Source organism: Myripristis murdjan, chromosome 3 (genome assembly GCF_902150065.1).
Source record: "Myripristis murdjan chromosome 3, fMyrMur1.1, whole genome shotgun sequence".
NCBI classification, from domain to species: Eukaryota; Metazoa; Chordata; class Actinopteri; order Holocentriformes; family Holocentridae; genus Myripristis; species Myripristis murdjan.
Genome location: NC_043982.1, coordinates 14,254,974 through 14,279,407, shown reverse-complemented (window position 1 = coordinate 14,279,407; position 24,434 = coordinate 14,254,974). Strand labels below are relative to the sequence as shown.

The following is a 24,434-nucleotide window of genomic DNA, read 5'->3' as shown; positions in this document are numbered from 1 at the left end:
CCGGTTCGGGTCGGGTCTTAATTTTCAGGCCCGATGAGAACTCTACTCTATTGGCCACCAAGCAACACTGGCCTGGATTTAATCACACAGCTATAGGACACAGAGTTAAATACCACGAATGCCATTCAAAATTTGGAAGGCTGACACCTCCAGAGGCTTCATAGGTGGTGTGTAGTGTGTTTTTAATGTGTGGCTTTTTATTATGCCAAATGAACTTTCTTCCAGTAAGCATTTGGTGAAGTCAAAGGAATCAGGAATGGACCTAATGAAATTAATTTCAGGCATACCTCATACATCTTGCCCATAGTAATTCTAGACTGGAAAGTAGTGTGAAGTAAGATCCACCTCTTTATGTCCTTCTTTTTAGCTTCTAAGGCTTTATTAAAATCACAAAACCTTATTTTCTCTATTGATGGATAAATAGATATCCCTAGGTATTTAAAGCAACTAACCAGTGGAATCTCTAGGGAGGGTTACCCAGAGGCATTAGCACAGATTTACTCCACTATTCAAAAGTTTTGTTAGAATATAGGACAATGAACTGGTTAGGTTCTAGGAAAATATGAAGATATTGTCTGCGTAAAGAGAAATATAATGGGACTTTACATCAATACTAATTGGTTCGTGGTATTTAGGGTCCTTTTTTGCCTCAGAGTCCCTAAACCCGTTATTTGGGGATTTAGCATTGCACAAGAGGCGTTCCCCCTTGCACACCTCCCGTTATCCGTAAAACACCTGCGCTACTCATTACATTATGCATAGGCGTGTTTTGGGCGTTACGCCAATTGCACCAATCAGTGTGCCAGGTGCCATTGCCTTTAAGGGCAGGCTGTGCTATCCTAAATCCGCAAACAGAAACCTGTGATGGAGAGAGGGACGTAGATTTTCTCAGGGGTTCTACTGAGGCTAAAGCAAGGTGGCTTTTTATATATATATATTATATATTATATTATAGGCGAGTTAATCCGGGAGGTGCAGCCGCATGTGCACATCCACATGTGTCGTGTCACAAGGTTGTACTGATTGAGTAAAATCCCCGGGCCACACCACACAGACACAAGAGGCAGAGGTGGAACTATGTGTAAACTAATTTATTGACAAGGTAGATTGGGCAAATAAAATATTAAGAATAACAATATAGCACAGCTGCTGGCTTATGATAAAACAATAAAACACACTGGGGTAAGTGTCCAAGTTAAAACAGTCTTTCCTCTAAACAGTCTATATGAGTAATATACTCAGTCCATTCTGACGGCGTCACGGTATCAGTCCGACCGCGTGCGTGGCGTGGCTCCGTCGGGGCGCGCACTGAAGCCGCCGGCTCTTGTAAAAGCCCAAAAGCGGATAGTGGGTGATCAGGACCACCCACTATCCGCTTTCCCTAAAGTGTGTGCTCAAGATAGCAATTGTAGGGAAAGCGCATAAAACACGCCCATGGACACACCTCCAGGCGCAAATAATGGAGTTGGCATAATGTATAGCGGGTAGCATGGGCGCAAGATACCGTTTAGGGATAGTGGAAGCTGCTAAATGCACAATTCACGGGTAGCGGGTAGTGGCAACGGGTAGCGGGTGGCACAAGATAGGGCCCATAGACTTCAAATGGCTTGAGTAACAGGTTCTAGAGGTAAAGCAAACAGCAGCGGTGACAAAGGACAACCCTGTCTGGAGGATCTAGAAAATGGAAACTGATATGAGCATCTCTTGTCTGTCACAATCACAGTAGTGGGATTGGATGCCCGTATGTCAAAGCACAGTCCATAAGTATCCCCATTCCAGGTGGTCAGATGCCCTCTGGTGTGGCATGTAGAACTGGTGATCTATCCTCATTCATAGACTGAACCACTTTTTTAAGCTTGTCAAGAAAAATATGGGCTTCAAGAGTAACAGCTGCATCTGATGGTAGTTTATGTAGCTGAAGAACTCGTAAACATACAGCAAATGTTGTCATTGTGAATAATATAGCATTTATATAAATTCTCATAAAAGGATTTCAATGTAATGTTTTTTTTTTTCTGCAGGACCAGACATTATGGGCTCTAGTTTCGCAGACCAGGCGAGGCGGGGGCGTAGCGCAGATGCGCTTCGCCAACTGGGTGTGGCCAGGCGGATTTTCCAAGTTTGGCACGCCGTTCTCGGTGGCGCAAGTACTCCGCCGTCCCTCCTACCGGCGGAGGGGAGGAGAGAAGGCGTGGAGTGGGTTTGACACAGCCGATTCACATTTAACCAATCAAATGAGCCCCTGTCCTTGCCTTTAAAATGCGCTGCGCGAAGGCGTAATGAAAGTTTACACAGCTGACATGGACGTCTACTGCCACAGGCGGAACGGAGCTCAGGAGACAGTCGCGGAGTGGAGACCGGCGAGCAGTGCGGACACGTCACCAAAACCTCACAGGCAGGCTTCTGGAATGTCGGGCACATGAACAATGCAATAAATACCGAAAAAAACACTATTCAATGCTACGATCACAATCAGCACATACATATATCTCCATATCAACTGTCCCGTCACAGCTGATGTCAGATCAAAGGAGATTGGCACCGTTTGTGCTGATCGTGAGCTTTTGGTGATGTGCGCCAGTCAGCCAAACTTCCACTGCGCCGGCTCCGCTCCGCCTTGTGCTGAAAGTAGACGTGGTTTCAGATGGCGAGCTTTTGGCGCACCTCGGCGAAGCCTTTTGGCACGAAACTGTCACTGCGCCAAGCCGAATCTGTCGGCACCTCCCCCCGCTGCGCCGCCACTCCCATCTCGGCGAACCTCCGCCTGCGAAACTTGGAAACTGTCCGCCTCTGCCGTTTCGCCGGTCGAAACTAGCTCTGCGCGGGGTTCGCCTCACTGCGCCACCCCGCGCTGCGCCGGGAAACTAGAGCCCTATGTCACCATCAGAAGTTCTAATAGCTGAGATATTTGCAATTTTAATTATTAATTCTCTCCCAGCAATCCAGTGATTTGGCTGGCTACTATCCATATAGTACTTTTGCCTTGTGCAATGAATATGACATTCTGCCCTTTGTTGCAACAAGCCATTAAGTTAATAACACGTCTTAGCAATTTAGCACTTAATGTATTGCTAAAGAAATTGCACATTACAGTTTCCCAGACCTTTAAGCATTCTTCAGTGAATATAGAGTGCAGCATTCATCCCCTCCCGAGCACTGTATCCTGTGTATTTATTGTGTGTATCCTGTCAGTTTGCTTATCCACTCTCTTTTCCTGCACAGGCACACAGAGAGAGCAGTTCAGAAATCCGAGTAAGCATATACATAATCAGGTTTCTCCAGCTGAAAGCCAGCTGTCTTAACATGATTTCTCTTAATGCATTAGCCCAATTATGGAAACTGGCGTTCTCGTTTACATGGCATTTCAAAAATTAAATAACTGTCTGTAGTTAGTAAATACCTGATTTCTAAAGCATGTCTAAATGCAGTATGTATTCACAGACAACAATGGAAATAAGTTTTTAACTTTATTGTGCTATCCTTGGCAGCTCCTTTAGTACAACACATTTTTTTTTAGTGGTCGCCAAAATAATGTGAACCAAATTAAAGTAGCCCACTGGTTCAGTTTCCCTAATATGCCTCTGCAATTTCTGTTGTGGAGACATTGCTGGCTGCAGCTTCCTCATGGTAGCAGGGATGGCCAGTATATCAGTATATCAGTATATATCATACACCCATTCCAATTTGTGTGCCAGGAGAGATTTAGCAATACTGTTACTAGTGTGGCTGAGCTATAAAACAAAAGGCAAATGGCCCACTTTGCCCTATACATACTGGGAGTCAGAGTTGCAGGTCGCAAAACATGGGAATAGGGCTGCTTTATATGCACCACCCAACACCATTAGTTTACATCTGTGTGAGTAGACATGGAGGAGGACAGTGAGGTGTGTTCTGTACACCTTCAACTGCAGAAAAGTCAACATAATCGAAAAAAATATAGATGGATGTTCTAAAATTAAAAAAAAAGATTAAATATTTATGTGTTATTGAGTACCTTTTATTTGCCAGATATTCAACTACTTGTTTATCCTTTTAGCAAAAAATAGACATTTTCAGACGCTCTATCATTCAAAAATCACTTTTAACTTTTTTTTTTTAACTTATGTGGCTTTAGTTAATATAAGAAAGCTGCATATTGTTGTGTGTCAGTGTGTGTGTGTGTGTGTGTGTGTGTGTGTGTGTGTGTGTGTGTGTGTGTGTGTGTGTGTGTGCTTGTTTGTGAACACCAGTGTGCCTTATGAGTATATATTTGAGAATGGGAGTCACGTGTAACATATTTTTCCATGGTCCTATCATGCAGTAGAGGGTTAATGCCCTTCTACAAGACATCGCCTGTCATCGCCGGCAGATTGCAGATGTCAAAGACGACACATGTGATCCTGGCTGCTTGCTGCCGTGAAACTGCAGTGAAAGCAACTACTCTAATAGCTCGCATCCCTGCTCTCTGTTTCTCTCTCTCTCTCTCTCTCTCTCTCTCACACACACACACACACACACACACACACAGGTGGTCTGACCACTGTACCATTGAAAATCAAAGTGGAACTGGAGTGTTACAAAACAGACTGGATAAAGGGCTAAAGCTGAATGGAGTGTCACACAGTCCATCTGATGTTTCCATGGCACTAAAGAAAAGTGATGCCTCTCGGAGAAGATAAAAGTCTTCTCTCATCCTTATTTGTATATTTATCACCAAGCCTCTCTGTCTCTGACATGATTGTCTGTCTGGCTGTGTCTGTCTTTGGGTAGCAAAATCTAACCGGACAAACAGGGAAAACTGAGTATAGTAAAACATGAGTATAAATTGAAAAAAATATAAGCTACATGTGATGTATGGAAAATCCCTTGAATCTAAAGCCACTAACTTCAAAAGTAACTACAGTGTGTCATATGTTGAGATAGATTTTTCTTAGATTATTTTTTGGTATTTGTGTTTTATTAGACAGGCACAGTGGAGTGAGATGGAGAGACAGGGCAGAGAGAGGGAGGGGATGAGATGCAGTAAAAGGTCTGGGCTGGATTTGAACCCAGGCTTCTGTGGCTTACCCTTCGTATTAAGTGGCCACACAGTACACAGTGAGCCATGTTAATTACTTATCTCTCCTATGTGTACTTGAGGTTCTGTTTTGAACTGTCTGATGGATTAAAATAAAAATAGATGTGCACACTCAGGCTGATCCTGACTTTCAAAATGCTGAAACAAATTTACACAGCATGATACAATAAAACAAAATATTTCTCTCAAGATAGAACAGCTAACTAAAATTAAAACAGAAGAGAACAGAAAATTATAATGTAATACAAACTGCAACATTATTAAACTATTAAACTGCAACATAATTAGCATTTTGCCACGTTGGCCTCATTTCCCTATATTGCCTTGCTCTTAAAGAAAGCTTTGAAAAATTCCTTCAATTCATTGATTTAACTGTCCCTTCAAATCAATGCACTTTGATGGGTGGATCATTGAGTTTGGTTTGGTTCTTCTGCTACAGCCGTATTATATTCAGGGCATGGCTCTGACTCTGCTGCTGTATGGTACTTCTCATGACTAGCACTGACCTATCTGCCAAACTCCCTCACACATAGCAGTCTCTAGAGTGCGCTGGACAAAATCTAAAGTCAAGCATGAATACAGAGGCTGACAGGCCAATTATCAGATGTACTCTTCGTTCTGCATCCCCACCTCTGAAGGCAAGCAGATGTGAGAATTCTGTCGCTTTCACTCAAGCCAGTACAATGACATGGCCCAACAACAAAAGACACGGCCTTCAGAAACAATCAGGATGGACAGAGAAGTAAACCTCATCTTGTCATGCCATTTTATCTGGTGGCTTTTCACGTTTCAAGCTCCAGATGATGTGATGCAGTGTGGAGATGTTTGTCAAACCTGGACAGCTTCTGACTTCTGTGGCAGAAGTTTGAAATGGGAACTGCATTCCTTACTGTGATACTGTGTCAATATTAAATGTGTTATACAATGTTTGAAAAATGAAAAGTGATGTTTTGTACAATAAAAAGCCCACGGGGGAGGACGTTTCACAAAATTATGAATTAACTCGATGAGTAATTTCTTGGCATAACCAAAGCATCTCTCTTTGCTCCATAGGTGAATGTAGTTCCAGCTTGTATCAGAGCCTTGACCAGGATGCTGTACTGCCCATATTGCCGTGGCATGCCCGGGCTGAAACCTTGCCACAACTACTGTCATAATGTTATGAGGGGCTGTCTAGCCAACCAGGCAGACCTAGATGCTGAATGGAACGTCTTCATTGGTAAGAAAAAAAAAAAATAAAAACACTGACTGCTGATTCAAAGTGAGTGCCCTTGCATTTGTTCCTCGCTTTTCCTTTGTGCTCTTTGTAGGTGTGTGTGTGCATGTGGGTGTGTGTACCCGTCTGCCTTCTGTCTGTCTCGCTGTGTGTACACTCGAGTTTGTACTTCTGAGCCTGCATGTTACTTTTCCAAGGCGGTTCCTTTGAATAGTCTCCGTGGGAATATAGTAGGATGTGCTGTGTTAGATTCAGCTTTAAAGGATTTCCAGAGACAAAACTGAAATCTTATTTGTGCAACCATTCCCTTTTTTCTGTCTGAAATGTTGTTTGCTATCGCTGGAACCCTGGCACAGCGCTTAAAGCTCTGGTCCCTGCTGTTTGGGATTGATAAAGGAGAGCAGATCCTAGGCAAACACATTTTCTATAGTGTTTCCAGCTGAGCTTGGTGAGTAATATAGCACTTCAGTTAGGCTGTAAGTAGCTGGCTGCTGTAAGCCCTCCTGCTAAATGGATACCAAGGAAGCACATAGAGCATTCCCTCTGGATCTTTTGTAGGCCAATGCTTTATTTGTTATGTACCCCAATCCCACCCTCCCAGCCTCCCACCCCAATAGCAGATAAAAAAAATGGGGCAGTGTTTTTTCAGAGACATCCCTGAAGATTGTGTGTCAAGCGAGCCGCACTTCTGAGCCGGTTGCTGTTTTGTGACAGGCCTGTCGTTCGAGAACCCATCAGATGACGCGTCGCTTGTTCTCTCCAATGGCACGTCTGAAGTCTCAACACAGGCCCCTATGCACTGAGTGAGATGTCTCACAGCTTTATGACATGTGTTAAAAAGTTTGTGTCTTGTTCAGCTGTGAGGAGGCAAATCTATTGCCGCAAAGGGACGTTGTACTTGACAGTAATGGGAAAAACTGTTGTTGCCACAGAATGATGAATCTGGTTAGACAAAGACACCCTTGAGGTATAGAGAAAGTGGATTTTAATTTTGAGCTACTTTTCTTACAGACACGTTTTTTTTTTCCTCTGGAAGGATGGTGTTGTATGTTTTGCAATTAGAAATGTGGAACCCCGGGGATGTTTATTTTCACAATGAAAGATTCATATTTTGATGTCTGCTGACATTTTGTATTCAGTATCTGTTGCTAAAGAATTTCGATTTGCTTACTATGCAGCTTCTGAGAAATATTGATTTGCCTTTTAGAAACAACTTCTAAATGTATCACAGGTCAGTTCTCACCACTGGAGCATATCTTTGCATTATAGAAATTTATGGATTGGCCCCATACACAGTCTCTCATTGTCATCCCCCCAAATCATCACTTAGAGAAGGTTAGATCAGACTTTGTAAGGGTGCAGCCCTCATTTAGTAAGAGCACTCAATGACATTTACCTGAAGACTTTGCTCATGCTTAAATGTCACTATCAATAGCATTGATTGGAAAGACCACAGGAGAGAGGAGATTCAAGGCCCTTTATCTAATTTTAAAGTCTCAGGGCAAGAGAGAAGAGAAAAGTTGTTTCTGAATACAGGAGCTATAATCTGTCTGAATCTGTCTGAACTGAGGTCATTAATTTAAAACATATTATTATTTATAATTGCCCTTTATTTATAACAAAATACCAAACAACAGAATCTGTTCTGTTCTCTCCCAGTGGAGACTAAAGCCAAATTATTTTCTTTTTTGCAATTTTTTCAGGCTTACAGCTTTGAAGTGTTTTCATTTTACGTTGTTCAAATTAGCTTGTAGTGACCTGTTCTCGGTGTGACCTGTCACACTGAGCCAGAGACAGTTATAAAACTGGGGAATTATGAGTTATTGAGCAGAAACTACAGATATTTTGAGGAAAAAGAGACAGAAATTGGTTTTCTTCTTATTGAAACTGTGACAAAATCCACCCATCTGTCTGGTAAATATTCCTGCAAAGTCAGGTGAATTATAGGCTAATTTGTAGCTACAGACTCAAAGAACAAACGTAATCAAATTATGTAAATGTTTGTAATTGTCTAACTGAAGGAGGCAATAGTCATCTAAAGTGTTATCTTTCACTCAAATGGAATCATTTGAATTATAATTAGGTGGAGCAGAAAGGTAACAACAAAATAATACTGACTGATATGCAGTGTGTGTAGAATAAACAGGTACGGAAAATGGCTGGATGGAGTGTGTGCGAGCGTGCGTGCGTGCGTGCGTGCGTGCGTGCGTGCGTGCGTGCGTGCGTGCGTGCGTGTGTGTGTGCGAGCATGCATGTCATACCAGATGTGTCATATAATGGCTACACACATAACAGCTGAATAATTGCAACAAAATAAAGACAGATCCAAAATTTTCTTATGTCTCGTGTTCTCCGAGAGGCATCACTGTCTCGTGACAAAATGTCTATTGAAATGTATAGTAGAGGACAGGTTGATAAAAATAGAACATGTTTTCAGCTGAAGGCATGGATCTAGTCGAGGCAAATTTATTTGCAAAGGACTTTTAAAAGCTGCTGATCAAAGCATTGCACAGAGTCATTTAATATATAAAATGACACTGAGGACAGAATATCAACAGCAAAAATAAAAAAAAAGCAAGATACAGGCATACAGGCAACTTGACAAATCAAGAGGAGATAAAAGGAATAAGGGTGAATTATAAACAATCTGCACCTTACTGTAGTGAGAGATGCTCCTGGCACTGATAACTCATACAGTCAATTTGTTTGGATTTCAGGATTTTAAAATCACGCCGTGCAGGTTTTTACTGTGTTACTGGAGAGAACGGCAAGAACATGCCACTGTTTGCGAGGATTTGTTCATGCAGCTTGTGAAGCTTGATGTAGCCAGCGTATCAGTGAGCAGAACATTAGGGGAAATGAATAGAGCATGTGTTACATTTCAAAGTTATCACTACGCTACAGTAGTTTACAGTTTGTAAAGGCTACAGCTTCGACTTTGTGGCATGTCAGTCGCATGAAGACGCTGTCAGTGAACATTGAGCATGAGCTTGGTGAAGGATGTGATTTATTTTCTTTACCTGTACTGAGTGTTTTTTGCATCCTGTTTGTGTGTGTGTGTGTGTGTGTGTGTGTGTGTGTGTGTGTGTGTGGCAGAGAGAAAGAGGGAATGCTGTGGGAGAGAATTCATGGCTTGGGCAATGAATGACACCACACCATCAGTCACCTGCCAGCATGACAAATTCACCCAGCTCTGTGTCATGACAGACACATCATTATCATTTTTCTTGTCAGCACCTTGTTAAAATACCCTCGAAAAAGCACAAGAGAGAGAGGGAGATAGAGCAGGATTTATATGTTATTATTCACTGCCCTACTGTATCACCTGCACAGCGTTTGAGACTTACACCGTGATCACAGCCATTCTTGACAGGCAAATGATGTCAGTATACAGGCAAAGTGTGAAGGACAGGAGAAAATTTGTTTGAAATGATACTTTCAAGCAATTACTTACCCCATGTGTGCACAATTAATGGCAACCTAAAAATATAATTCCCTGTGTGATATTCATGGCTTTAATGTTAAATAATGCTTTTTTCCACCTTCCAGTGTGAAGTAATTTGCAAATTACATTGTATTCCCTTATTGCATACTCTTCTTTGCTGTGCCTATTTACATATTATTCCTTCTTATTAATATTTAGGCCTGTTTTGTCCTCTGTAGAGTCCTTTGACACCACAGCGTAAGCGATCCACATTGATTTTATTTGCTCATTTCTTTTTAATTGCGTGGATTATTTCCCCGTGTAACTGGACCTCCCCACAACCACCCAATTCATGAGATTTCAAGCCAATTTTATTTCTGTCCTTCAAGAAGGACTCTGAGTGAAATGACAAAAAAGAACACCTTGCCAGTGCTTTACTCCAAATAATATAATAGATAGCTTGGCAGGATCCAAGTATACAATAGAGAGGCTTGCAGTGCAGTATCTACAGGATACAAGATGTTTACTCTGCTTCTGTTCAGGCCATAATAGAAAATCTTTTCCTATTGCTATGATTTTTCAAACTCTGTGGTTCATGTGCCCTATTGCTGTGCCTTAACTAAACAGTTATTCAATTATTGCATTCAGACTCTCCTTGAGGACACCACATAGAAAATACTGCATCGTTCAGGTACATATGAGACCTTTCATAGATGCACACACAGATGCAGCCACTGACTGTGTAAGCAAAGCAAACAGGATGGTCTCAGTGACAGACATGACAGGTACAAACAAGCCAGCGGGTTGCTGCATGCCTGTCAGACCACTGAAGGCTGGATGAGTCACTTAGCCCTTTAGAAATGGTCTCTATATCCACAGCATCATCAAGAATGAGCCTATCTTCTTTCTAATTGTCTGTGCAGGTGCTGTGTCGCTTTTCTGTATAAGTGCGAACACTTAATGTACCGCTAAAAATAACTGTTTTGGACTCTTGTATTCTCAGGATTTACCAAATGACAGCATTGTGGCCATATTCTAGAGTAAATTCATTAACCTCACTCTCCTATTCAATTTGAACAACTACTTATATGTTGTAGTTGCATGCTCTCATAGTAAATATGTACTGCTAGCAGATGGTAATGTCACAGTACCTTCGAGTGGCAGCAGGCAACAGACACACTGAGGTAACAAAAGCTGCACAACATTCTGTATCGTAATAGAAATCATTTACTACTGTGTTTGTGATGCACTAACTTACCTGCTGTTGATGCAGAGAAAGACCAAGTAGACTGGTTTTATCCTCCGTCCTTTGTTGAGGACTGGTACATCACTTAACTGACTCTGTTAAGTACTTTATTTTGAAGTGCTATACAAATAAAGTTTACTACAATTAGTATTTTCAGTGGTAGCAGTAGTAGAAGTAATGATAGTTGTACCAGGAGTAGTAGTACAATTGGGGAAATGCCAATTATGTTTTAAGTGGACAAACTATGCCAGTGCCAAGCCTCACAGGATAAAATACATATGAAGTCTCGTCACATATGCTTGTTTTAGAAATGCTATACAAAAACAAGTACAAATTACATGGATGTGGAGTGGAATTTGTAGTTAAAACAAACAGACAAACAAACAAAGAAACAACATGAATTTGCAGTTTTGATGTGTTTTGGCTATTAGGATATGCTTCAAACAATCATCATCATTTCATTTTTTCTCACATTTTTGATATGTTAAATAATTATGCTAAAACTGTCCACTGGATTTCAAAAAGGGTGCGGTGTGGTTGCACCACCAAACATTCATAAATGGCAAGTGTGCAATAATGTTTGGGTACCGACACCAAAAGCATCCTTTGGCATTGGATACAGACACATGGCACCCTTTGGTATTAATATGAGACATGCCAGGAGGTGACGTAGTACAAAGAGCAAAAAAGTCAGGGTAGGGAAGTGGTTGGCAGGAATATAACGCACAGGAGATGCAAGTTTGATTCCCATTTGCATAACCCAAAGTGTGTGAAGCAAAGAGACTGTTGGCGTGTGACCAAGACTGCATCCCGTTTCAGGTTTTGATGCCTAAACCAAATTGTTCCCCAGCCTTAACCAAGTGGTTCTGATGCCTAAACGTAACCACATAGTAAAAGCAAGAAAAGCCCTGTGCTTTGCATCCTTTCGGAAGCAGAAGGGTGTGACAAAGTGTCGGTATTTGATGACCTGGGAACGAGAATCCATGGGAAATACGCAGGTAGCACCACTAATCTTTCAACCCACATCCATAGACATCAGGAGTCACTTTGGGAGATAGGTGCAGTTTCAAGCATGAAAAAAGGTACCATCAAAATGTTCCTCCACACCCCATTTCCTCTGTCCTGTCAAATTGTATTACCGTAGCTACAGCACTCTTCATATGGAGTCTCATTGCAACAATGCATTATAAACAGCAGACAGTTTTAAAGTATTGTTTACAGTTGAATGATTTACATGCTTTACTACCAACAAATGAGATTCCTAACAAGATGTTAACATCATTGTAATGTGCCCTTCTCTCTCTAACCCCTAGCCTTTCACTGATTTTGTAAATCAGAGTTTCTTACACCAACTAGTAGCGGAACTACATGTATAGGGTTAGTAGAATCAAAATATAAAGATTGTTGCACTGCGTTGTATCCCATCGTGATGGAGCTGAATTGTATGGTACCAATCCGTTAGCTACTTATATCTATATATATCTAGGTGTATCATATCATTGAACATGTATGCGTATTGAATCGGTCTCCGTGGGTGAGATGCACACCCTTAGTATTGACAAGATCTGTATTTGATTTTGCAGTATTGCACAATACAGGGCTCAGCAGATAAGATTCTGATGGGGGTAGGAACAGGACACAGTTTAAACACAGTCACCTAGGTTACGTAGTGCTGCTTTGAATCTTCCCCTGTCTCAGCACTGCAGCTAAAAATGGCAGAAATGACAGTGCAGATTAGGAAGTATCAACTAACTGTAATCTGTTGGGTTAATTTGAGAGGACATATGAAATCTTACTATTCTAGTTCTGCAGGCTTGCAAGGAACATGAAATGATTTGGTGATTAAGTTGTGGGTGAGCAGTGCTCATGCACAAGTAATTGGATTAAAAGGTATGTATTTGAGATCTATAGTAATGACCTTAGTTGTGATGCAGTGGTCACCAACATATCAGAAGAGAGGAAGACCATTTTGACATGTTATAAGACTTTGGCCACTAATAAATATGGCATGATATCATGATTTTTGGCTTATGTTTGGCAAGTTTGGACACCTCAGCTGAGGGTTTCACAGCCTATTTTAGCTCCATTTTGACAATGGAACGGCAGTGTTTAAATCAGGTGAAAACTTTATTTTAACTTTATATATATATATATATATATATATATATATATATATAAAGTTAAAATAAAATAAGTGAAATATCTTGACTGTCATTTCAGTTTTTCCACAAAGTGAATTGGAAGCTTGCAAGCTATGCTGAGCATCTTTGTTGTCAACAGGCCTTTGTTTCTATGTGCTTTTCTCTTTCCTTACTGGAGCAACTCTTTGGCAAAATTATGCAGGGATTGTCAAGTGGGCATCCACCCTCATCAGTGTTTAATATATTTACCTCACAACACCATGGGAAGGCTCAATGGCAGGACCAGCGTCCTGATCATCTGATCCCCCTCTTGCTTTGCTTTTCCACTGCTTGTTCCCGTTCAGACAGATCCACTGCAATGCCACCTCTGCTTGCTTCATCAGCCACCAAGTTCTCTCTTTCCTCTCCCTCAATGCTGAGAAACCTCAAAAGTGGTTGCTCTAGAAAACCTTATCAGCTCTAGAAAACCTTATCAGCAAACTTCAGCTGAAAGATTCCTGGCTTTCCATCCCTTCTGTATCTTCTCTTGAAGATGAGGGTGTGGTATTTCTTGACCTTGCTTCAACAAGAGAACGATGTATGGTCTTGTGATAGAAGAGACTTGGGATAGAAATCCCCTCTGGAAATTTGAACTGCCTTTTAAGATCTGCCTCCATCCCTCAGTCTCCTGCTGTGGCATGGATGCTTTTGTTCTTTGTCACCTTTGCTGATAAAGCAGGGCCCCTTGCTGAGCTGCGCTCTCTGATAGCCCCCGTGTGTGGAGGTTTGTTGGTGTAGGCTTAATGTTGTACAGTGAGCAAAGAAGAAACTTGATCTGCAGCTCCTCCATAATCCAGATATCTTGCATGTTCAGAGTTCCCACCAATTTGTCATGACATTATTTTGTGTTTGCTTTCCTCCATATGACCTGCTTCTGCAACCCAGGCCCAACTCACATCAGTTTTCTGACCTGATAATTTTTTCTGACCAAATAAGTTTGCAGTGGCTCCTCCGCCTCCTGGAGTGCTCTGTTGGCTGGCCATTTGTGGCCTATTCTGACTTCAGTCTCAGCCCAGCAAACCGTGTCTTTGCTGTCCCTCAACATTATGGCCTGCCATGCTTTTGTAACCACCATAGTTTTCAGTGGCAGCTGCAGCTTGCTGCCTGCGCAATGCAGGCCGCAGGAGCAGAAGCTTCGAGGGACCAACATCCACCTCCTGAGGAAACTGTTGATCTTCCTCTCTACAGCCACTGTTACACCTGATTAGGATGTTATCACACCACTGAATGGGCATTATCAGTCGTACTCACCCTCACAGTTAGGGGTTAGCAGGTCCCGACTGCATTTTCTTGCAGGTCAGAAGGCCATTATCACCTATTCCTACTGTCAGTCACAAGACATAGTATAAAGAGTCCTCGTTAGGAGGAAGATGGAGTGGTGAATGGGTCAGTAAAAGACATGACTTTCACTCCAGAGACCGGAGTTGGAGTCTCATGTTAAGCAATAGCAGTGTTTGTTTAGAGCTAGCTAACATTACCTAGCGATCATTAGCAAAAATTTGCTAATGTTTCTTAACCTTAACCATGACCTTTTCTTAACCCAAACCAAATGGTTTTGGTAGCTAAAGCTAACAAAGCAAATAAATAGGCAAAAACAGCCCCCTGAACCTACTAGTAGGTTAGCAGGCCCCTACTAGTCCTTATAGCCTATTTGAACAGATATGCCTTGATAATGCCTATTCAGTACCCTGATAACAGTCAGACCAGGTGACTGTTCAAAGAGACAGTGTATAGGAAGACAATGACCAGAGGAACCTGGGAAGCAGCTCGTGTTGGTATAGCCCCAGGCCTTAAAGTTGCCAGGCTTGTTCAGAGACGTCATCCAAGTGTTGGCTTGCATCAGTATCTCCTTCACACACTTACAGCACAAAGTGGTAAAAATATTGGGATGTAATAATGAACAGGAGATGATGTGAATAAAATCAGGTTTACAAAGCAACTGTATTCCAAGTAGCAACAGGACAAAAGCAGCTATAATGATATTACCATTAGAAATTTTGAGACTAAATAAGACTCTTAAAACTATTGCAAAATATCCCACAGGATAATCTAATTGTTGCTCAAAGGAAGAATTAGTAGAGCATGCCATTATTAGATGCAAAAACAAATGATGACTGTATCTCCACAACATGGCCAGAGGGGCTTGAAACCTGCAATTACTGCTTTTTGCTGTATTTACTGTAAGCTTTGCTGCTGCCACCACCATTTATGATATTATGACAACGATTAATTTAAATAAAATCAACTACATAGCAAATCCAACATTTTAACACATGTTTCAGTGTGGGTAGGTGGCCTGGAATTAAACCTCATATATTGTTATGTCACATTGATAAATCTCTGTTTTTTTTTTTTTTACTTATATGTCACAATGTTGTGGAAATGTAATTTGGTGAACTGAGTGCTCTGCTCTGTGTGTTCATCTCTCTCACCCTGATTTCTTTAAAATTCAAAATCGCTTGTGAGCAGACAGCTATGAGTCACTACAGCTTTAAGCTGCACAAGGGACTAAATTCCACAGTGGTTTGGCTTATTGGATTGGGCCAGGATTGCCTCAAGTGTAAAAAAAAAAAAAAATCCACAGTTCTACTTCTGAGTAGTTAAAGATAGTGCACACACATCTCTAGAATAAAGCCTAATCAGAGATCAGGTTTCTTCAGGACGCTCAAGCGTCCTTATCTGTTCACCCTGAAGTAACCTTACTGCAATGGCACTTTGATTCTCCACTCTTTCATTGCCTTGCATGCTATCTTGATGATATGCAAATTTGCATCACATTGTTTGGAGATTTAGTACAAGCCCTATTAAATTAGGAGGTTTGTTGATGGGGGGAGGGGGGTGACTTCAGTTATAATCTGTGAAGTAATTTTCACTTTCACTGTTAAACTGAAAACGTGGACTTTACAGCCAGATACCAGGCTACCCATTTTGACACCATTATTACAAGTTGCAAAAGCGTCAGTTATTTATAATGTGTTGAAAGGATTAAGATTATGATTCCAGAAGAATAATGCATACAGACAAGTATAGGTGAGGGGGAAAAAACAAATTTAAAAAAGGCTGTTTTTTTCTGTTGGGAGAGTCTCCACACTGCAAAATTTTTCACTGTGAATTCACAATAAATTATTGGATAAGTTTTGCATGACTTTCACAGTAAGGATTACAGCAATATACTGTGAAATGTACTCACAGCAATTTACTGTAATTTCACATCTCTGATATTACGATGCATTGTTGTAAAAGCACAACTGTGTACTGTAACTTCACAGCTTCAATGACAAAAGCAATTACTGTGATATTACAGTACATTACTGGGGAATTACAACGTTTTGCTGTACATCATTACAACAAGGCCCTGTACTTTTACAGTGTGTACTGTGAAAGTAATGCACAAGTTAAGAGTAATACTGTGAATTTACTATGTATACTGTGGAAATCATGCAAAAATTGGCCAGTAATTTACTGTGAAAGTAATGCAGATGAAGTTTCCATTTACTGTGAATTTACAATCATTGTACAATTAACACACCAACACACAACTCTGAGGTAAAGTCAATGTTAGCCCAATGGCATATTTATTTACAAATAAAGGGTTATTTAACATAAATGCCAAGAAATTCAAGAATTCAAGAAATTCAACTTCCTAGTCCTAGTCAAACTTTCCAAAGCCATCTTAAAATGCAGAGAAACTGTACCGAAACTTGCCATTCAACTACCTAGCTGTGTCACAATAACCGTAAGAGGATGGGAATGAGGCCTACATAGCAAGGTAAGAGAGGAAGGGAGAGAGCGATGAAGGGATGTCATGAAGGGGCCAGGCGCTCCTCTCAGTCTCAAACATTCTATAATCCACACGCAACAGCATTGTACAAAAATCTTGTAGTTCAAAGCCAAAAAAAAAAAAAAAAAAAAAAAAACTCTGATGCCCACTCAAAGTCAATTACCGTATTGACCCGAATAAAAGACGACCCTGATTTTAAGATGACCCCTCTTTTTCAAGACCCTTTTTTGGAAAAATACTTTTTATATGGACATTCTGCCAGGAGTGGACTTACCATTAGGCAAAACTAGGAGGTTGCCTAGGGCCCCAAGTTCCTGAGGGCCCCATAAAACTCCTCATACACTTATGGTTAATACAGTTATTACTTATTTGCGCACATTAATTATGTTTTTGATTAAAATACTTTAGCTAAAATGTCAGCAGAATGCTTATCGTATTATGTGTGTCTCAGGGCCCCTGTTTTGTGTGTTGTCCTCTCATCTCAGAGGGCCCCATGCCTGCCTTTGCCTTGGGCACCAAATTTCTTAAATCCACCACTGCATTCTGCAACACCAGCCCATGCTAGCTTTGAACTCAGTGCGGGCGAGCTCTGTGGCAGCTTCAAGTGCTTTCTGCTGCATTACAGCCCTCGTAACGGGCAGTCCTTCACGACGTTTCTCATTCACAAAATCGCACACCCTCCTGTCAGTCTCATTGAATCGACCAGTTTGTGGACCACGAAAAGCCCTTCTCTGGCTGTGGGCATTTTTTAGCTCTTCTTTCTGAGACCGCCACCGCCTCACATTGCACTCAGGGCCAGGGTTAAGGAGTTAAGGGATGTTTATTTACCTCGACAGTTTCGGAGGTAACTTCAGAAAGTGTCCAACTGACAGCCGGAGCGGCGTGTCAGCTGGCTGCTACATTCAACCGGGTGGCGGCGCACAGCGGCCGGCCCACCTGATACCGGTCGGCACCGCGCCCACCCGGTCAGGTCTGCCGGATCTGACAGGTGCAGCGCACACAGACTGCCATATATACCTTTCATCATAAATCAACTTTTGTTTATACGCGGTTGCAGCAGCACCATGGACAGCGACACAGACAACATGGTTGATTATTGATTGCGCGACGCGGCCATTCGCCGGTAATCACACTGCGCATTAATCGATTTTGCGGAGGCAGCAGGAAAGTTGCATGATTTACGTCGTATCCACGTTCGCGCGCCGCGTGCGTGACCATGCATGTGCTCGTGCATGAACACCCGTACCGTGCTGGAGCACACCCCTTCCAACCGTGCCAGAGCGGGGGAAGTGTACTGTATTCAAGCACGGAACAAATGCAAGTACAATACATGTGTATTTGCTTAGACCCCCAATATAAGACGAGGGCGTTTTTTCAGGGCATTTTCAATGGAAAAAATATCGTCTTATATTCAGATCAATACGGTAGTTTCCTCAAAAGGTGCTCATATGAGGGTTCATTGTTGTCGGCTTCCTGGTCTTTGAGCCTCTTTCAGGATTGATGCCCAAGAAGTACTTGTTAATAAGCAAAGATAGTTTCAGTTTTAAATAGACTTATGTATTGCAGGCAGCATTTATCAAGTTGAGTCATCATCCTTCATAATCTTATCATATGCACACTCAACAGTTCAGTAAAAGCATAATGTACAGTATTTAGGTATTCAAACTTAAATAATAAGATCGGCTGTGGTAAATAGCAAACGCTAACGTTAGCTAGCTAGCGTTAGCTAGCTAGCGTTAGCTAGTCTATATCAGACCACATGGGCAAATGCCACAGCTAGCTAACGTTAGCTAGTTAGCTGATAGTGCTAATATCATTTAAAATATCATGGGTGTACTGCAAACAGACGTTATGCATGCAGCTCACCTTCTCCATTCAGTTTGGTTATGTCATGTGACTTACCAGGGAATATTTGAATACAAAATTTCACTGTAATAATACTGTTGAATGCTGTGAAATCCTTGCATTTTTTTTACTATGTTGCTGTGATATTACAGACCTTGTTGTGATATGACAGGGGTGTTTTGATTGCAGGATTTTACTGTAAAATAACAGTTAAATGCTATAATATCCAAGGATACTGTAGTTTTTACAGGTATTCATTGGGATATTACAGGAGAACTTAATTCCAACAAGTTACTGTAAAATAATACTGTTAATTATTGTGAAATACTGGTAATTTATTACAGTGCAGTCACTTCAAAATCTTTAAAAACAAGGCCTCTGCAGTACATTTAACATCAGGGCAAATGATGGTATCGTAACACTTTTTTAGGTTTAGACTAAAACACATTTGGTATCCTGGCATGAAGGGAAGGAGGGTATACAACAAACTATAGTTGTCATCCAAGACCTAACTTTGTTGCATTGCTTACTGATTTTAAGATGATGTAGATGAAACAACAAATTAATCAACATACTGTATGAATGCACATCTTGCAAGATGTGCAAATTAAAATAGCACGTTTACACCACATACCATCGATGTTCCTACCCAGACAGATTCATATCAGATGGATATAGTTTTTTACATTTTTGCTCGCGCCAAAAATTATGTTTCCTCTTCTCACAAAATGACGGCTTTCAAAGTGAAGTAGTATTACAGGTTTTCGCCACTGGCTCATTTCTCATCTTGTCAATCGTATTTCATGGCGACTTTATTTCCAAACAGTATGAAACCAGCATTCCAATTAGTAAGTGTCCACTTTTCTCTCAGAGAGGCTAATCCCTTCCCAGTACACAATATAATTTCAAATAAAGTCATCCTCTTCGCTCCTGTGCCTCTGCTCTGCTTTGACTTAATTGGCTTTTTGTTCAGAGACGGTGTCTTTCTTTAGTTAGAGGGGGGGGTTTTTTGTTGTTTTTTTTTTTCTCCTCCTTAATGAATTATGGTGATCCTCATTCAAGCAACGGCTATTTTTCCATTACCCTCTAAGGCCTCTAAAGCTTGAAACAAACAAGTAAACAAATGATGATCCCCTAGACAAAGAGTTGCCTTTACTCATTTGAATAAAAAAATGTGATGGAAAGACAGGAGATGTGAGGATATAAAAGACTGATGAATAAGTTGCACTCATCAGATCAATCTTTGTCAATAATTATGGCTCTTCACAGCTTCCAAAATCTGTTCTCAAACTCACAAGTGACAAATTAACATCTATGCTACACTACAGCATAACAAGTGGAGGATGTATTACCTAGTGTGATAGTGTATACCGCATCACGTTTATGACCCTTATAATGTATATGTTCTATGACAAATATAATCCCAAGTTTATGATGGCAAAAGTTTTTTCTCGTGTAAATAGCTTGGATCAGAATTCAGTAAATGAAGCTTATTTCATTTTGTGCATTTTTATAGCCTATGTAATATTTTTGTGTAAGTTAGGGTTAGGGTTGAAGATGTGGCATTGGGTTCAGGTGGCCTGACATTTTTTGAAAATCTTTTTACCTGTAGCTCACATGTTTCTTATCGTCCTGTCACTGTTTTATCATTGTCTTATCATCCCAGCTTTGATGTGCCAGAATGCTTTTATTTACGTTCCCTGCTCTGATAGCAGCTACAGGTTATCAGCTGGCTTTACACTGTGCGTGACTTTATCAAAGGCATTGGGATTTGCATTGTGTTGTTCAGGTCAACTTTCCTTTTCTTGTGGATTTTTTGTTTCCCCACAACTGAGGCAATAGATTAAGTGCTTTTGGAGAGTGTACTTGCATTATTTTGAGACACTAAGCTTTTGAATAGCATGTTATTGGAGGGGGAGTAACTTGAATAACAAGCTGTGAAGTAATTTTCACTATTATGTGTTAAACTGAAAATGTTGAAATTACAGCCTGGTGTGCCTGGCTATCCAGGCACACCAGGCTGTGCCCATATTGTCACCATGGGGAGACTGAGACTGAATTTCACTTCCTATTAGACTGAGAGAGACACAAAGACAATACAACAGGCTTGTTTTGATTAAAGAAAGAAAGAAAGAAAGAAAGAAAGAAAGAAAGAAAGAAAGAGTATGACAGACAATTTTCTCAACTTACTGATGCATAGAAAATAGATTTGCGTCAATAAAGCTGTCAGTTTTCTAAATTTTTGCAGTGCTCAGCATCATTGAGTACACCCCCTTTGAAAATTAAGGTTTTATCCATTTCTTAGTGAATCTGAGAACAAATTGCATATTGACATATTTAGATAGTTTTATTAAACATAAAAGTGTGGCCAGCCAACATCATTAGGATAAGAAAATAATACAATTTATTCAAATGAGGTGTGCGAAAGTGATGACACCCTGCAACAAATTCTACAAAATCTAAGTTTTTGTATGGCCTCTTTAATTTTTAAGAACAGCACCAACTCTCTGAGACATTGAATGAACAAGCTACCAAGTTGCTACTACATCAGTCTTTCTCCATTTTTGGACAGCCAACTCTGTCAGATCCTGGAGGCTGGATGGAGAATGACATTCAACATGACTTTTCAGAACTCCCCAAAACCCATCTGTTGGGTCGAGGTCTGGTGATGTGTGGTTCACACTATTCTTCCTCAGAAATGAACCAGTGGCTTTAGACGCATGTTTTGGCTTGTTACCAAGTTGAAATAGAGCCCAGCGACTGAGGGCATGGAGTGATGGCAGCATCTTCTCTTTAAGTAATTCACAGTACATCTGTGAATTCATGATACCATCAATGAAATGCAACTCCCCACCACATGCAGCACTCCTGTAGCCCCACAGAGGAGCACTGCCACCACCAGCTTTACTGCGGGTACCATGCATTTTTCATTGTACTCCTTGTGACTCCATACAGTTTGGAGCCCATCACTGCCAAAAAGATTTATCTTTGTCTCATCACTCCAAAGTATAGAGTCCCAATCGTCTTTGCCTTTCTCATCATGGGCACTGCCAAGTGCTATACAGGGTTTTTTGTGCCTGGGCTTCAGCAGTGCGTGCAATCCTCTGCAGTGTATGTCGTATTGTGTCACGCGAAACACTCACCCCAGTTTGACTTTCTAACGCTTTAGCTAACTGTGGGGAACTTGCATGCCGATTTTCTTCAGCTCTTCTCATCACAGAACGCTCTAGTTTAGCTGTTAATTTCCACCTGGACGTCTCAGTGAGCTTCCCACAAGTCCATCCTTGCTGAATCTTTGGATCACTTTACTGCTGTATTTTGATGTAGAAATGCTTTACAAGTTTTCTTGTAACCTTGACCTTTTTCGTGTAAAGAAAGACCTCTGTGACAATTGATTAGACTGATCTGTTGGAGAGTCCCTGTTAATTAGAATTTTATCAGGTTTTAATCCAAAGATATTCATTTGGATGTGCTCATTTTTGCACCATGATCATAAATCATTTTGTTAGAAAAGTTCTAATTTTGTTTTTGGTACTGGCTAATCTAATTTAAAACCAATAAACTAGATTTGCAGGAATATTTTATTGTGTAGGATCCAATAGAAAGTGTTAATTCTAAAGGGAGGTAGCTGGTTTTCTCAGAAATCCGTTGGGGTGCACTCATTTATGCTGAGCTCTGTATCCCTCCTCGTAACCTCTTAACACTGAGAAGACAAAAACAAGCAGCAGAGAGGCAACGAAGGACAATAATTAGCAGTAACAACAATTAGAATGAAATTGCCAGCAGTAGCAGAAATAAGAGCAGGAGAGCAATATGAAGCACAGCAGAACCGATGAACGCCAAGACAAGTTTTAATTAAAATATAATGAAAAAAAGAAACACAGTTTACATCTTGGGAACAGCGAACATGGCATTTGAGATTTAAAATGAGCATGAGCGATCAAGATAAAACTGAAAGCCAATAAAACAAAGAGAAGCTGTAAGCACATGAGAGAGTCTGTAGACGGTCCTTGTAGACAGATGGAAGTGTTGCCAAGTTAAAGTCTTCTAGAATTCATTGAACTCTTGAAGCTTGTGAACTAGAATGAGTGTCACATAGGAAGGAAGTGATGCAGGATGGAACTAACACTATATTTGTAAACAAAAAAATAATATAAAAAAAAATAAAAAAAAGCAAAAATACAGGACTGATCAGTATATTCGTACCTGAATGTGTATGCACAAATCACAAATGTCCCAAAGTCTCTAGAAAATTATAGAACCACAGTAATTAAAAAATGATTAGGCCTTACTATACATTTACAAATAATGTGAAATTGCTAATAATATCCAGTTTATTTAATAACTGTAAAATCAATATCTAAGCCTATGGTCAGTAAAACATCATGATGAAATTATTACCATATTAAAATGGTGCTGTTCCCACTTTTAGCTGATAATATATAGCATATTGGAGTGTACCACCTCTCCTCATCAGACTGCACCATGCCCTGTGCTGTGTGTTAAAAAAGGTCTTCAAACTTGTCGCCAATTTGTACATTTACCAGGTATATGGAGAATCTGCCACCTCTTGCTTCAACTTCTGAAACTTGTTTTTATTTCAGCTTTACTGGACCCCTGAGAAATGGGGGCGTATTAGTATGCTAATTGCTTGCTAAATTGGTACTTGCTAATTAATCGTGGCTACATGCTTGTCAGTTTAGAATGATCCTGACTCACAAACATACACACGCGTGGGGTAAGAGGAAAATTAACTGGCGTGCACATGTGATAAATGTGGCAGAAATTTTGCATGCACTCTTAATTGGTGCAGAAAGTAAGAACATTTCTCCAAGCATATATGAGCAACTTAGTCTCATTTTCTGTGTGAATATGAGCCAATGAACTTTGCATGGTGGTATGTTGAGGTGTCCCTGTAACAAAGGAGAGGACACATCCAAGTTCAAGATCAGCTATTTTCCACTGCCCCGTTGAGAATACAAGATCTCTTTATTGAGAGAGCCCTGGCTGAGATAGCAGCAATACAACGCTTCGAAACAAAGCATACAAACCAACATTAAAATCACTTAAAACAAAACCTACCTCAACATCTCACAGTACACCATGCCTTAACGCCGGACAAGAGGAAGCAGATCTGGCGAGGGAAACATTTACAGATTACGATAGAATTTGCCTCCAAACCCTTCACTGCTTTTTTAAATTCACCAGTCGGGATCAGCTCGTGTAGCAGCAGATCTGTCTGCGAGTGGTTCCCGGCTGCAGGGGCACAGAAAACGAAGGCCTGTTTGCCAAGTTCAGAACGAACCTTAGAGATGGACCATGAGAGGATGGCATTGGAGCACAAGCAATAATTAATAATTACTAGTTTTGATTGAGATATACCCACAAAGATACGAGGGAAGCAGGCCAGGGATGGACTTATAAATAAATAAAGCATATTGTTATTTCTTGTAGCTGATGTGAGATTGCTTTCTTTAAGTGATGTTTTTTTTTTTTTTTTTTTTTTTTTTTGTTACTGGTTTCAAAACAATGTTTTTATATATTGAGCTGTGGCCCCTGTACGGTTTGCTCTTTTTTCTAATAAACACAACTTGAACTTGAACTTGCCGTGCTGTAGATGATGAGAGTGTTAAATGAAATATGATATACAAGATTTACCAGATTTGAGCTATGATGCTTGGTATGT

The 24,434-nt window shown here is 40.7% G+C and overlaps 1 protein-coding gene across 1 annotated transcript in view; it reads left to right on the top strand.

Moving 5' to 3' along the window:
* The window catches only part of gpc6a (glypican 6a), a 201,850-nt gene that overhangs the window by 125,355 nt on the left and 52,061 nt on the right, over positions 1–24,434 (top strand). The window contains exon 4 of the mRNA XM_030075736.1: positions 6,110–6,275. Within this exon, the coding sequence (XP_029931596.1) occupies positions 6,110–6,275 (166 nt within the window). The remainder of the gene's footprint in view (positions 1–6,109; positions 6,276–24,434) is intronic.